General features: G+C 43.9%; 1 protein-coding gene across 1 annotated transcript in view; it reads right to left on the bottom strand.

Annotated features, from left to right (window-relative positions):
• The window catches only part of LOC100755144 (SH3 and multiple ankyrin repeat domains protein 3), a 59,781-nt gene that overhangs the window by 44,680 nt on the left and 2,071 nt on the right, over positions 1–13,030 (bottom strand). Inside the window, 6 exon segments of the mRNA XM_027396297.2 lie at positions 9,470–9,536; positions 10,498–10,575; positions 10,973–11,089; positions 11,165–11,332; positions 11,424–11,575; positions 11,662–11,770. Coding sequence (XP_027252098.2) covers positions 9,470–9,536; positions 10,498–10,575; positions 10,973–11,089; positions 11,165–11,332; positions 11,424–11,575; positions 11,662–11,770 — 691 coding nt within the window.

The raw sequence follows: 13,030 nt of genomic DNA, 5'->3' as shown, positions 1-13,030 counted from the left end.
ATAAATCTTAAATAAAAAACGTTTTGCCACCAGGCGGTGATGGCACACACCTTTAATCCCAGCATTTGGGAGGCAGAGACTGGCAAATCTCTTGAGAGTTCAAGGCAGCCTGGCGTAAAGGGCAAGTTCCAAGACAGCTGTTACACAGAGAAATCCTGTCTTGGAAAAAATAAAATAAAATAAAAAACATTTTGCTTTTCTCATAGGTTCCAACCTAAGCTTCTGTGTAATCTAAATACATTGATAGGACCTGGGTGTCACCCTGAGGATCATCCCTATAGCCACAAGGAGTCCCCATGGAGTCCACATACACTCTACATATGAATTAGAAAAAGCTAGAAACCTACTGAAAGCCAGTCCTAGTGTGTTTCTACTAGTCACCAGAACTAAGGACAAAAGAAAAATAAATTACTGGTTTTAAAGTGCACTAGGTAATTTTGGGGTTGTTTGGTTTGGGTTTGTTTGTTTGTTGAGACGAGGTCTCACTGTGTCGCCCTGGATTGCCAGGAACTCACTGAGCACCTCTGCCTCTCAAGTGCTGGGATTAAAAGCCTGAGGCACCATGCCTGGCTCCTTGATTTATTTTTAATTCTAAACTAACTTTGGAACAATCCAGAAAGGCCCCTGTAATGTTGAAGAGTTACTGAATTAATTAAACTCGTTTGATGTGTTAAACTGTATGGAGAACACTGTCCCAAATGTCATTCTAAACCTCTTTTGGTGTGGGGTGTGGGGATAAGCACAGAAATTCCCTGTGTAGTCCAAGCTGACCCCAAACTTGTCATTATCCTACCTCAGCCTCCAGAGTACTGCGACCATAGGCACACACCACCCAGGCACCAAATTTTAAACTATATTTTCAATATACAAATATTCTAAAAGTGTGTGAAATTCCTGGAAATTGGAGCTGTCTTTGTACAATCCTATCAGTCATGTAACTCTAGTTGTGTTAAAATCTTGTAAGCCACAAGAAGAAACCCAATCTCTTGATGACTTCATCATCAGATTTCAACCATAGCCATCTGGAGTCTTGCCAAGTATACAGTTATTATTGTCATTCTTCTCTAAAAGTGTGTGCAGTTAGCTGCATCCCAAAATTACTTCTCCTTCAAAGACATTGTTGGGCTTAGACAAGTACTATGGGATATAGGTTTCCAGTAACTTTAGGAGCATACCATTAGCTTGGATAAGAATTTTCAGAACTACCAGGAGGTGGTGCAAATGCCTTTAATCCCAGCACTCAGGAGGAAGAGGCAGGTGGATCTCTGAAAGTTCCAGGCCAGCCTGGTCTACAGAGAGTTCCAGGACAGCCAGGGCTGTTACACAGAGAAACACTGTCTCGAAAAAAAAAAAAAGAAAGAAAGAAAAAAAGAAAGAAAGAAAGAAAGAAAGAAAGAAAGAAAGAAAGAAAGAAAGAATTTTCAGAACTGTAGTGAAGAAATGAAAGCCAGGATGGCAGCATGTGCCTGAAGTTCAGAGGCTGAGTCCAGAGAACTGCTTGAACCCAGGAGTTCAGGACCAGTCTGGACAATATAGTAACACTGAGAAGAGGTGGGGAGCAGGAAGAGGAGAAAAAGAAAAAGAAAATGAGAGAGAAGAAACAGATGAGAGGAGAGAGAAAGAGACTAAAGAAGAAGAGGAGGAAGAAAAAATGCCTACTGGTTTGTTGTGACTACTAACCAAGTCCAAACATAATAAGAATTAGGGACGTGGGCCTGGGATAATGGTTCACACCTGTAATCCTAGCACCTGGAAGCGGCAGCAAGAGGATACCGTAAGTACAAGGCAAGCCTGAACTACACGGTGGGTTCCAGGTCTTCTGGGATGCAGAATAAGACCCTGTCTCAAAATAATGAACAAACAGAAAAGGAAATACTGGCACAGAACTAAACACCGATGAGGTGTGGGCATCTGGTTAATTCCAGTGTGTGTGTGTGTGTGTGTGTGTGTGTGTGTGTGTGTGTGTGTGTGTGTGTGGGGGGGGGGGCTTTTTAATATATTTTTAAAAACTGAAAAAATTATGAGGTAAATGATTTTGTTTATTTGAATTTTTTCACTTTAGTGATCTAAATTTAAGAAATATGTTTTCCTTTTGTACTATCTGTGGCCTATTGGTTCCTTTTTGAAAATTAAAACTAAAATATTTTTTAAAAAACTGAAATATTTGCTGAGCAGTGGTAGTACATGCCTTTAATCCCAGCACTCAGGAAGCAGAGGCAGGTGGATCTCTGGGAGTTCGAGGCCAGCCTGGCCTACAGAGAGAGTTCCAGGACCGCCTGGGCTATACTAAGAAACTCTGTCTCAAAAAAGAAAATCAAGCAAACAAAAAAATAACTGAAATATTTACTTCTCACTATCTGATTCTTCCACATTGAAAAGCTAATCATAGATATTTTTATTACATGGCAATATATTATCTACAGTTCAGTAAGAAACTGTTCTGTTTTTAATAGAGTATAATTGGAAAAACTGACTCAATAACCAAGGCTTTGATTAGAACGTGATTTGAGAATCTACTTAGGATGCCAACCTGCTAAAGCTGTTCCAAACCTTATTGTGAGTAAAATGTCACTTCCTGCCAGGTTTCCTCCAGAAACCTGAAGGTATTTGAAAGACGGGGGGAAAAAAATTAATTACTAGAGGGGAACTCTGAAGTCTGTCTTGATTTTATTTCTGAGCCTTGAAATATTTGCAAAAGTTCAACCTGAAGCCTCTTATCAAAAATTTCAGCAAAACAAGCTTAAGAGCTTAAGTGGTTAACTGCTCTTCTTACTAAATATGTTGCTGTGCTGTTATTGTTGTTGCTGGAGACAGCCTCATGTAGCCCAGGCTGGTTTCAAACTCACTTTCACTGAGGATGACTTTGAAAGTCTGATCCCGTCTCTACTTCCAGAGTGCTGGGATTACAGATGTGCTCTACTGTGAGTGCCTTATTTGGTGCTAGTGCACAGCTGGGCAGGCACCCTACCAATTTAAGCTACAATCCAAGCCTTTCCTACTACATTTGTATAAACAGATTCAAAGACTGACATAGCTACAGAGATGAAAATTATGCCTCAGAGAAAACTGCAGGACACTGCTCTAAGACTGTGGGCCTCCTCACTGTTTTGAAAGTGTATTATTATTATTATTATTATTATTATTATTATTATTATTATTTAGCTATAGACTGAACCGGATAATGATCTTCTATATTCCTCCATTTGAATGTTTTCCCATTTTCCAACACGGAATCACTAAGAACAAGAACTGCTCCTTCCTGAAACTCTGAAGCTGGAGAGAGACACCTTGATGCAATTCCAGGGGATAACCCTCCACCAAGGGAGGTCAGCCTTCTCCCCAGTGCCAGAAATACAGGCATTTGAGATGCAAGCCAGGACATATGCATGCTTTAAGCTCAACTCCAGAAATCTTGGTTAACTTCTTTCTGGACCCTGACTGATGCGGTTTGTTTTTTGTTTTTTTGTTTTTTGTTTTTTGTTTTTTGTTTTTTGTTTTTTGTTTTTGGTTTTTGGTTTTTGGTTTTTGGTTTTTGGTTTTTGGTTTTTGGTTTTGGTTTTGGTTTTGGTTTTGGTTTTGGTTTTTTCAAGATAGGGTTTCTCTGTGGAGCTTTGGAGCCTATCCTGGCACTCGCTCTGGAGACCAGGCTGGCCTCGAACTCAGAGATCCGACTGCCTCTGCCTCCCGAGTGCTGGGATTAAAGGCGTGTGCCACCACCGCCCAGCGATGCGATTTGTTTTAATGATTCACTTTTGCTATGCTTTTGTTCAACAGAAATATTATTTTGAGCCAGACTGGTGGATTTCTGTGAGTTTGAAGCCAGCCTAGTCTACATACTGAGTTCTAGGATATAGCTAAGGACATATTCTAGTCTTGGGCATCTGTCTTATAGTCATCATAATTCTCCAGTGTGCTACATTTTTTTCTTAGAGTCTCAAATGTGTCTTCATAGCCATCTACAGTATGCTAACAACAAAAATGAGATCAGTAACCACAATAACAAAAATCTTCAACATCTTACTTAACAATATGATTTGAGTCAAAGACATCAGCCATGGTGTCATTATGGTGACATGTGTGCCCAAGTTCTGGTCAAAGTGGATAACCAGTTTTGTTGTTTTCTGTTTTTTGGGGTTTTTTTGTTTTTGTTTTTGTTTTTGTTGTTGTTTTGCAACAGAGCGCTGGAGAGATGGCTCAGAGGTTAAGAGCACTAATGGCTCTTCCAAAGGACCTGGGTTCAATTCCTAGCACCCACATGGCAGCTTACAACTGTCTGTAACTCCAAGATCTGACACCCTCACACATACATACATGCAGGCAAAACACCAATGCACATAAAATAGAAATAAATAAATATTTTTTTAAAAAAGTGAAAGGCATGGTGGTTCATGTCTTTAATCCCACATTTGGAAAATCTCTGTGAGTTTGAGGCCAGTCTGATCTACATAGTGAGTTCCTAGCCAGTCATAGCAACACAGTGAGACCCTGTCTCAAAAAAATTATTTTTTAAAATCATCTAATTGGGATGCTGTTAATGGGAATGGTTCTGGCATTTTACTACCGAACAAAGCAGAATTCATGGTAAACCACCATCTGAAGCCAGAAACTACACTGATCAGAGCAAACAACTAACTTCAAACAAACAAACAAAAAAAGTTTTTCTTGTCTTGTCACTACAAATACTTGACCTTTCACTCCTTTCACTTCCACTTAGGAGCTGCGGAATATTCAAAACTCTAAAATTTAAGTATGCTTAAGTTTTTTCTTGTATCAATGATGTGACCTTATATTTGTCTATGGATTCTTAGATACAACATCAAAAGCATGAGCAATGATTTTTAATTTTTAATTAGAAAAAAGGGAATATAATGGCAAGTGCCTATAATCCCTGCTACACAAGAGGCTGAGGCAGGAAGATCACCTGAGCCCAGAATTCAAAACCAAACTGGACAAGACACAAAGCAGTACATGGTAGCCTTTTCCTGTAATCCCTATACCCAGAGGCTAAGGCAGAAGAACTGCCAAGAGTGTGAGGCCAGCTTGGGGCACATAAACAAATTCAACACAACCTGGGTTACAGTGAAACTTTATCTCAAAACAAATCATATACGGTATATTTTTAATTTGTTATGTCTACTTATTTGTGTGTGTATATGTATGTATGTACATACACAAATACATACATACATACACACACACATACACACACACACAAGAATGTGCCATGGCCCTAATAAGCATGTGAATGAAGATCCTGAACAAATCAGCTCTCTCCTTCCACCATGTGGATTTCCCAGGCTTAGCAGCAAGCACGTTTACCCACTAAACCATCTTGCTGGCCCTTTATTCTTTATATGTCCAAAATATATAAAGAATTCTTATGGTTCAACAATAAGGAAAACATCTTAAGTGAGCAAAGGCCTTTCTCCAAAGACACACAAATGAACAACAAACTCATGGAAATATGCTTACTAGCATTAGGCAGTAGGAAACCACAAAACCATGATGAAATACCACACCATATCCAACAGGGTAATAATTGACAAAAAAAAAAAAAAAAAAAAAAAAAAAAAAAAAAAAAAAAAAAAAAAAACAGAAGACAAGCATTGGGAAGAACATAAGGAAGTTGGAAACTCATGAACAGCTAATAGAAATTTAGTGGAAAACAGTTTAGAAACTCCTCAAAAATGTAAGAACTGTCATATCAACTAGCAATTCCACTCCACGGGACAAACCCAAAAGAAGTGTAAACAACTATTCATAAAAATACATGTACAAACATGTTTGTAATAACAATATTCATAAATCAAAACATAGAAACCAGCTAGAGAGATGGCTCATCTTTTTAAGAGTGGATACTGACTTGTAGAGGGACACAGGTTTACGTCCCAGTACCCACAATGGGTGGTTCAACCATCTTTATCTCCAGTTTCAGGGGATTGGTACCCTCTTCTGGCCCCAAAGGGTACCTGTATGTATGTAATACACATACAGAAAAGCAGGCAGGCACACACAAAAAAAAACATATATATATATATATATGTATGTATGTATGTATGTATGTATGTGTATGTGTATGTGTATATGTATATGTGTATATATATATATATATATATATATATATATATATATATGTGTGTGTATATGTATGTATATGTATATGGCCATATGATATGAAGCAGCAATTACAGATAAATGCAAAGAGAAATTATGCTCTCAGATAACAGGTTAGGGGAAGAGGATTCAACAAAACTGGCATATAATAGTGTAAATATAAGGAATGCCGCTGGATTGTAATAAAAGTAGTCAATTTTAAGTAAGGAACATTTCACATTAATTTAAAAACAAAAACTATACCGTAGGAAGGCTTTGGCCTGCAGCACTGCCTGCCAACTTTGTCTAAATTGATTACAGAGTAGAGCCAGGGTCAGCAGAGCAGTCTTCACCTTGAGTTGATGACCAGTGTAGATGCTCAGGCCACACCCAGGCCCAGACTCAGAAACTACACAGAACAAGCTCTCCAGGTGACATCACTATGTTAGTAGCATTTCCCAAGGCACTTAACAAAAACATGAGGCAGACAGTCCACGAGAACATATTTACATACAATGCTTCTGTGTACACAGAAGGTTGCCTGAAAGAGCATAGCCCACTAACAGAAACAGGAAGCTGAGAAAACCAGTGACAGAGCAGAGTCCCACCAAGGTCTGTTGGTCCACAAAGAGAAGCAAGGATGCCAAGAGACAGAAAGTGCCTTTTGAAGCATGACATGAGTGCCTACCAGACACTACCCCAGGAAGGAAGAGGAGGATGGACAGGCAGAGAGCGCTATACAACTCCTATGTGCAGGCCTCTACCCAAAAACCCAGAGCGAGACATAACTTACAGCTGTCACTCAAGAAATGCCCTTAGGGGCCAAGGGTTGGTGGTGCAGGCCTTTATCCCAGCACTCAGGAGGCAGAGGCAGGCGAACCACTGTGAGTTCGAGGCCAGCCTGGTCTACAGAGTGAGTTCCAGGACAGCCAGGGCTGTTACACAAAGAATCCCTGTCTTGAAAAACCAAAAAAGAAAGAAAAAATAATAAAGAAGGAAAGGAAAAGAAAAGAAAAATGTCCTCAGAGTGACTATGTGCAAAAGGCAGAGGGTAACCCCAACCCTGAGTCCCCAGGTCTAAAGATAGGGTACTCATTAACTCTCTGAGATTTGGTTTCCTTCTCTGTAAAAAAAAAAAAAAAAGAGGAAGGACCAATAATCAACTTCACAAGAGAATATCAGGAAGGTGAACTGAGATAAGAGAGTTCGTAGTAAACCTCATGACTACATCATACCACACAGGGACAACTGGCTGTGTGACAGTTTTTTGTCAACTTTACACAAGCCTGGGTCATCTAGGAAGAAGAAACTTCACCTGAGAAAATGCCTCCATAGGTTAGTCTGTGGGGCACTTCTTTTACTATTATTAAATAACTGGTGTAGAAGGGCCCAGTCCACTATGGGTTTGTTTTGGTTTTTGGTTTGTTTGTTTTCTGAGACTTGGTTTCTCTGTATAACAGCCCTGGCTGTCCTGGAACTCACTTTGTAGACCAGGCTGGCACAGAGGCCCACCTGCTTCTGCCTCCTGAGTGCTGGGATTATATGAGAAAGCAAGCTGAGCAAACCATGTGAAACACGTCAGTAGGCAGCATTCCTCCATGGCCTCTGCTTCAGTTCCTCCTTTTATTTCCTACCCTTGACTTCTCTTCATGATGGAGTATGAGTGGGACAGTATGCTGCAATAAACCCTTTCCTCCCCAAATTGCTTTTGGTCACGGTGTTTTATCACAACAATAGAAGCCTAACTAGGACAGGCTGTAATGTGTGATGGTGTATAGCTACAAGAACAGATGTCTACATCAGGGCCAGATGGCACAGATGTCCACTATACTCAGCAATGATGGGCCTAACCCCAAAGGAGCAAGCACGCTGGAGTAAAATAGGCACTTCAGCTGGTGACCCCCAAAATCATAGGATGAAGGGCAGAGGAATATTCCTATGTCTCATCCTAGACAGTATACAAGTCCCTCATCTCTTGCAAAATCAGCTACAAACAGGCCACGTACTAGAATTCAGCCCCTTCCAGGATCAAATGCTATAGGAGACCAAGGTGAAAAGAAGATGCAGTAACTATGACACTTATGACAAAATGAGGCACCAGAGATGTCAGCACTTCTCTCAGGATTAGACAATCAGGCAAAACACAGATCCCCAAACATCCACAAATAGGGAAACCCAGAAAATGTCATCTCTGATATTGTCAGCCTCAATCAAACTGTAGCTATGGCTTGTGTCTATAGCCACCCAAAAACTATACCCTGATCTTTCTACCTGAACCTGGGCCCAGTTTTGTATCATGGATCATGAACTCATTCAGCATTGCTGCAGTATCTCTCTGGGGGAAGTCACTTGCCCTCAGTTCAACCACCATTATGACCCCACCTTGCAAGGTTCCAGGGGCACATACCAAGCCTTATTCGCAGAGAGAAAGAAAAGCCCTATGAAACATGAAAATTGATTTAATCTTAACCCCATCCAAAGACAAACCCCCAGGCCAGACAGTCATAGAACCAGGGAACATTCTAACCTTAATGCTAGCTCTAGCCTTTTGTTGCCCAATGTCACCACAAACTGAAACAAGAAATGGGGACACTTCAAGTAACGCTCACAGAAGAAAGAGGAGCCTGGGGCTCCATGTTCCAGAAAGAATCACATGCAGAAAAGCCTATCCAGAACATTAAGGGATCCCTATGGCTAGAAGGTTTTGCTGTAGCCAGACACAACCCTTTGCTGGAGGAGGGGCCTGCAGACTTACCTGTACCCAGGATCAGCCAGCCTGGCTCCAGAAACAAACACACATGTACGCACCACACTCCTCCCCCCCGCCTCTCTCTCACACACACACAAAGAAACATAGGATGGACCCTTCTGCCTGCCAGGCTTGAAGCTAACACTACACATACAGCTTCTGGCCTTCCTCCAAGAGCTTATATATATGCCAAGTCTCTTTTATGCACTACCTGCTGGTAGCTCAAATCCTCTGGCAAAGTAAATAGCCACAAGCCTTATTCCCACTTCAACCTTCATCCTCACCATGCTGTTTTGTTCTTTCCTCAGGTATGTTCATGGGATCTTGTCACATAGAAAGCCATAGGAAGCTAAACACAGCCCTAGTACCTAATGGGGAAGTACAGACCCTGATCTAAAAGTCAACTGCTAGACCCAGTGCTATCACAGCCTAGAGCCAGACCTGCCCTTAGGCCCTGCCCAAAAAATTCTGTTCAGTCCACACAGGCCATTTTTCATCATATTCCCCATGTCTGCAAGGGTCACTGGCAGACAACTGTCTTGGAGTATGGGGGCCCTGTTATACCACCACTACTTATGACAACCACAGCACATTCAGGAAGGATCTATGGGTGGGCATAGAACTCACCGACATCCGAGTCTTTGTGGGTCTTGATTACCTCAGCAAGCTCAAAGTTCCCTGCAATGATTGCCACCTGGGAGAAAGAAGCCAACACATGGAGGGCAAGGAGGGAGGCTTAGCAACCCAGATTTGACCCCCACCCCAGGTGCTCCCACTGGGATCCTCCCAAAGTCACCCTTCTCTCTATTCACAGCAGTCAATGTCTATTGGGATATCACTTCTAACGGACAAGAGATAGAATCCCAGTAACTAGGGTTGGTCCACTGCCCTCATCTGCCTAAGGCCAAGGGTGCTTCTGGAACACAAGGCTTAGAGTTAAAACATGAACAGATTTGTACACACTAGCAGAACTTTGAATCTGCCCCTATATGCAGCCATGATTCCTATATCAACCCTGGCCTTGCAGCTTTTCAGTTCTCGTTCTTCCTGTGTCCCCAAACCTGGACATCTAATAGACCGTGAGGTATCTACTTCCAGATGTGCCCAAATCTTTAACCTCTGCCACTCTCAGGGGCCTGTGCTCCCATTAAGAATAATAGACACCCCCTTCCCTGCTGCTTTCATGATCCATAAGTTCCCATCATACCCTCAACTCCTCCAAAACTCCAGGCCACAGAGATGATAGCTACCTGGCTACCCAGTGCCAACCAGGCCTGGCAGACTAATGACTCTGAAATATAACCTGGGTCAACTCAGGTATAGTAGCGGTCACACACCCCTCTCAGGTTTGTCCTCTGCACTCCTGACAGCTTCTGGGGACTCAGGCCCACCACACAGTCTTTCTGTCCTCTCCATCTGGCCCTTCTCCAGAGTCCTGGAGTCATGACATTTATCCGTGGGAGGAGGGTAACACTCCTCCCCACCACCCCAAACACTCCCTCAAATTCTGGGCACCACACTAGCCCACGCACAGTTCCACCTTTGGTGGCAATCCTGAGAATGAGCACTCCCTTCTCGCCTTCTGAAGAAGAATCAAAGTTCAAAGTCAATAGGACACTCAAGCGACCCCTGGGTCAGCCTTACACTTCCTGTACCTGGAAGGCTGTCTGGCTGTTGTAATTTCGGACGTCCTTGTTGGCACCACGGAAAAGCAGGACACGAGCACAGCTCTCCTGTTGGGAGGCAGCAACAATCACACTGGGCAGCAGGAAAGGCAGGGCCAAACCAAGTTGGGTCCACACATAGAAATGCATGCACAGGTATGCAGAGCCCAGGAATCACTCACACACAGAGAAACGCATACCGAGGCTAAGTAGGACTATGTAAACAGCTCTCATCTGAGAGCTAGTTGTTAAGAACATCCACATGGACACACTGACACATGTGTTCAGAGAACAGACGTGTTTAAGTAGGCCACACAGTAAATGGACACAGAACATACACACAGGAGGGTCACACAAGCTGGGATGTACAGTCACCTATGTGCAGACACATACATACATGAAGTCACACTTTACCACTCACAGAAAATGTAAATGAACCTACAGAGGGGTGAGACTCGAGGTATACCTGGTTGTAGAGGGCACAGATGTGCAAGGCTGTGTTACCCGAGGCATTCTGGGCACCCATGTTGGCCCCATAGAACAGCAAGTGCTCCAAGTGCTGCACATGTCCAAAGCGGCAGGCCTAAGGAGAAGAGCGGTACTGAAGCATCCCAGACAGAGGCATACAGCCTGGACCCAGCCCAGGCCCCCTGCTCACCTGATGGATTTCTTGCCAGCCATTCTCATCAGTGGTCCCCAGCTGTGCATGATCATGGAGAAGCAGCTCGCAGCAGAGGGCATCCCCGCCCCCTAGGGCACTATGGTACAGGGGCGTCAGGCCGCGGCTGTCCTTGTAGTCAGGTGAAGCCCCCAGGTCCAGCAGGGTCTGAGGGTAAGGCACCTCAGGATCCATGCCAGGCCCAGCTTTCTGCATGAGCCCATGAGTCCCTCCAGACCGGGGTCCTGCCCTCACTAACCGTCAGTGCCCCTGCATTCCGCTGGCGGGTGGCACAGTGGACAGCTGTTAGCCCATCTCGGGTTCGGAAGTCCAGATGAGCACCGCCATTGCGAAGAACTTTCAGGAGGTCAGTGGCATTGTCCAACTGTGCGGCAAGGCTCAGAGGGCACTCTGGATTTGGAGGCAAATGAAAGTTAGGGTCCCAGCTGCTCAAAAAAAAACAAAAAAAAAAACAAAAAACAGGCCCCTCTTCTCACCTCCTGAGTCAGGGTCATGGAAATTGGGGTCCAGCCCCTTGTCCAGCAGGCGGGCCACCTTGTCTGTGCTGTGTAGCTGGACATAGTCCATGAACTTCTTCAGGTTTGCCTAGAACACCAGCCATCCCAGTCAGTCATGGCCACAGCCATGATCCCCCTTCCTCCAGCAAACTCCTGACCACCTGTAAGGCACACACTGTCCCTAACCCCAATCTGTCTAACCTGCCATCTGGTTTGATCATCCTCAACCTATACTCACCCCAACTCTAGTTCCATCTTGGCTAGACCCATGTGCTTTCAAAGCCCTTCTTTGCAAACCCACAACAGCTGTCAGCCTGAGCCTGGCCACTTTCATCACAGCCAGGCCACCTTAGTCACAGACCCTGCCTGAAAGAGCACTGAGTCCATTCTGATAGGAGCCAAATACTAACAACTCTAGTCTCATTGCTCTGGCCATGGTAGACCCCTGAAGCACCCATGACATGCCTTTGCCTTTTGATCCTTCCACCCAGCAAAGCCTCACTAGCCTTGTCTGGTGGCATAGATGCCATACACACAGGGCAAGGCGTCCCCAACCCAAGTATCTAGAAACAGCATGTATCATAGAAAGAAGAGGGTGCCTCGTGGACCAGTATCACGGGGTCAGGTTGATGAAACCAGTGGGAAAATCTATGTTAATCATCTTGGATGGACCTTAGACAGCCTCAAGGTAACAGAGGAAGAGGATAGGGACAGCTGGACCCCAGGCAAGCAAGAGGACAGGGATGCAGTGAGAAATTCAGATTCATCTGAAACACAGACAAGACTCACTGAAAATCAAGTCACTCATGTCTTGTGGGCCCCTGAGAAAAGATCTAGAGAACTCACAGTGACAGGGTCACACAAGGGCCAATGAAAGGAGACAAGAACCAGGGCCACTGATTGTCACCTACCCTGGAACAGTGGAAAAGTCTGCCACAGCAGCCTAAGGATCTAGGACCATAGGTATGGTCACAAAGCCCTTTCCAAAGCTCCAGAGACCATCAATGAAGTTCCCACAAGCAAATTCCCATTGGCCCACAAAGCTGGGGTACTTGGTAAAGGGCTATGACAGCCACCTTGCCCCCTGGACACCCACAAAAGTGTAGGGCCCCTTCAAAAAAAACAAAAAAAGCAAATGGAATCAGGCCCACCTGGGAGCAGGTTCCAAAAGAAAGGACACCATACAGGTGTACCCAGGCCACAGAGGGTAGAACCTAGTTCTACCTAGGCAGAGCTGGGCCAGCTTCACTGGACAGTCACAGCAGGTGACCCAACCCCTCTGCCTCACCTGTGAAATGAGGTAGCAAATCCCTCCTAGGAGAGAATTAGTGGGAGATCTAATTCACTG

Source organism: Cricetulus griseus, chromosome 2 (assembly GCF_003668045.3).
Source record: "Cricetulus griseus strain 17A/GY chromosome 2, alternate assembly CriGri-PICRH-1.0, whole genome shotgun sequence".
NCBI classification, from domain to species: domain Eukaryota; kingdom Metazoa; phylum Chordata; class Mammalia; order Rodentia; family Cricetidae; genus Cricetulus; species Cricetulus griseus.
The sequence above is the reverse complement of the archived record's forward strand: the minus strand, read 5'-3'. Positions and strand labels throughout refer to the sequence as shown.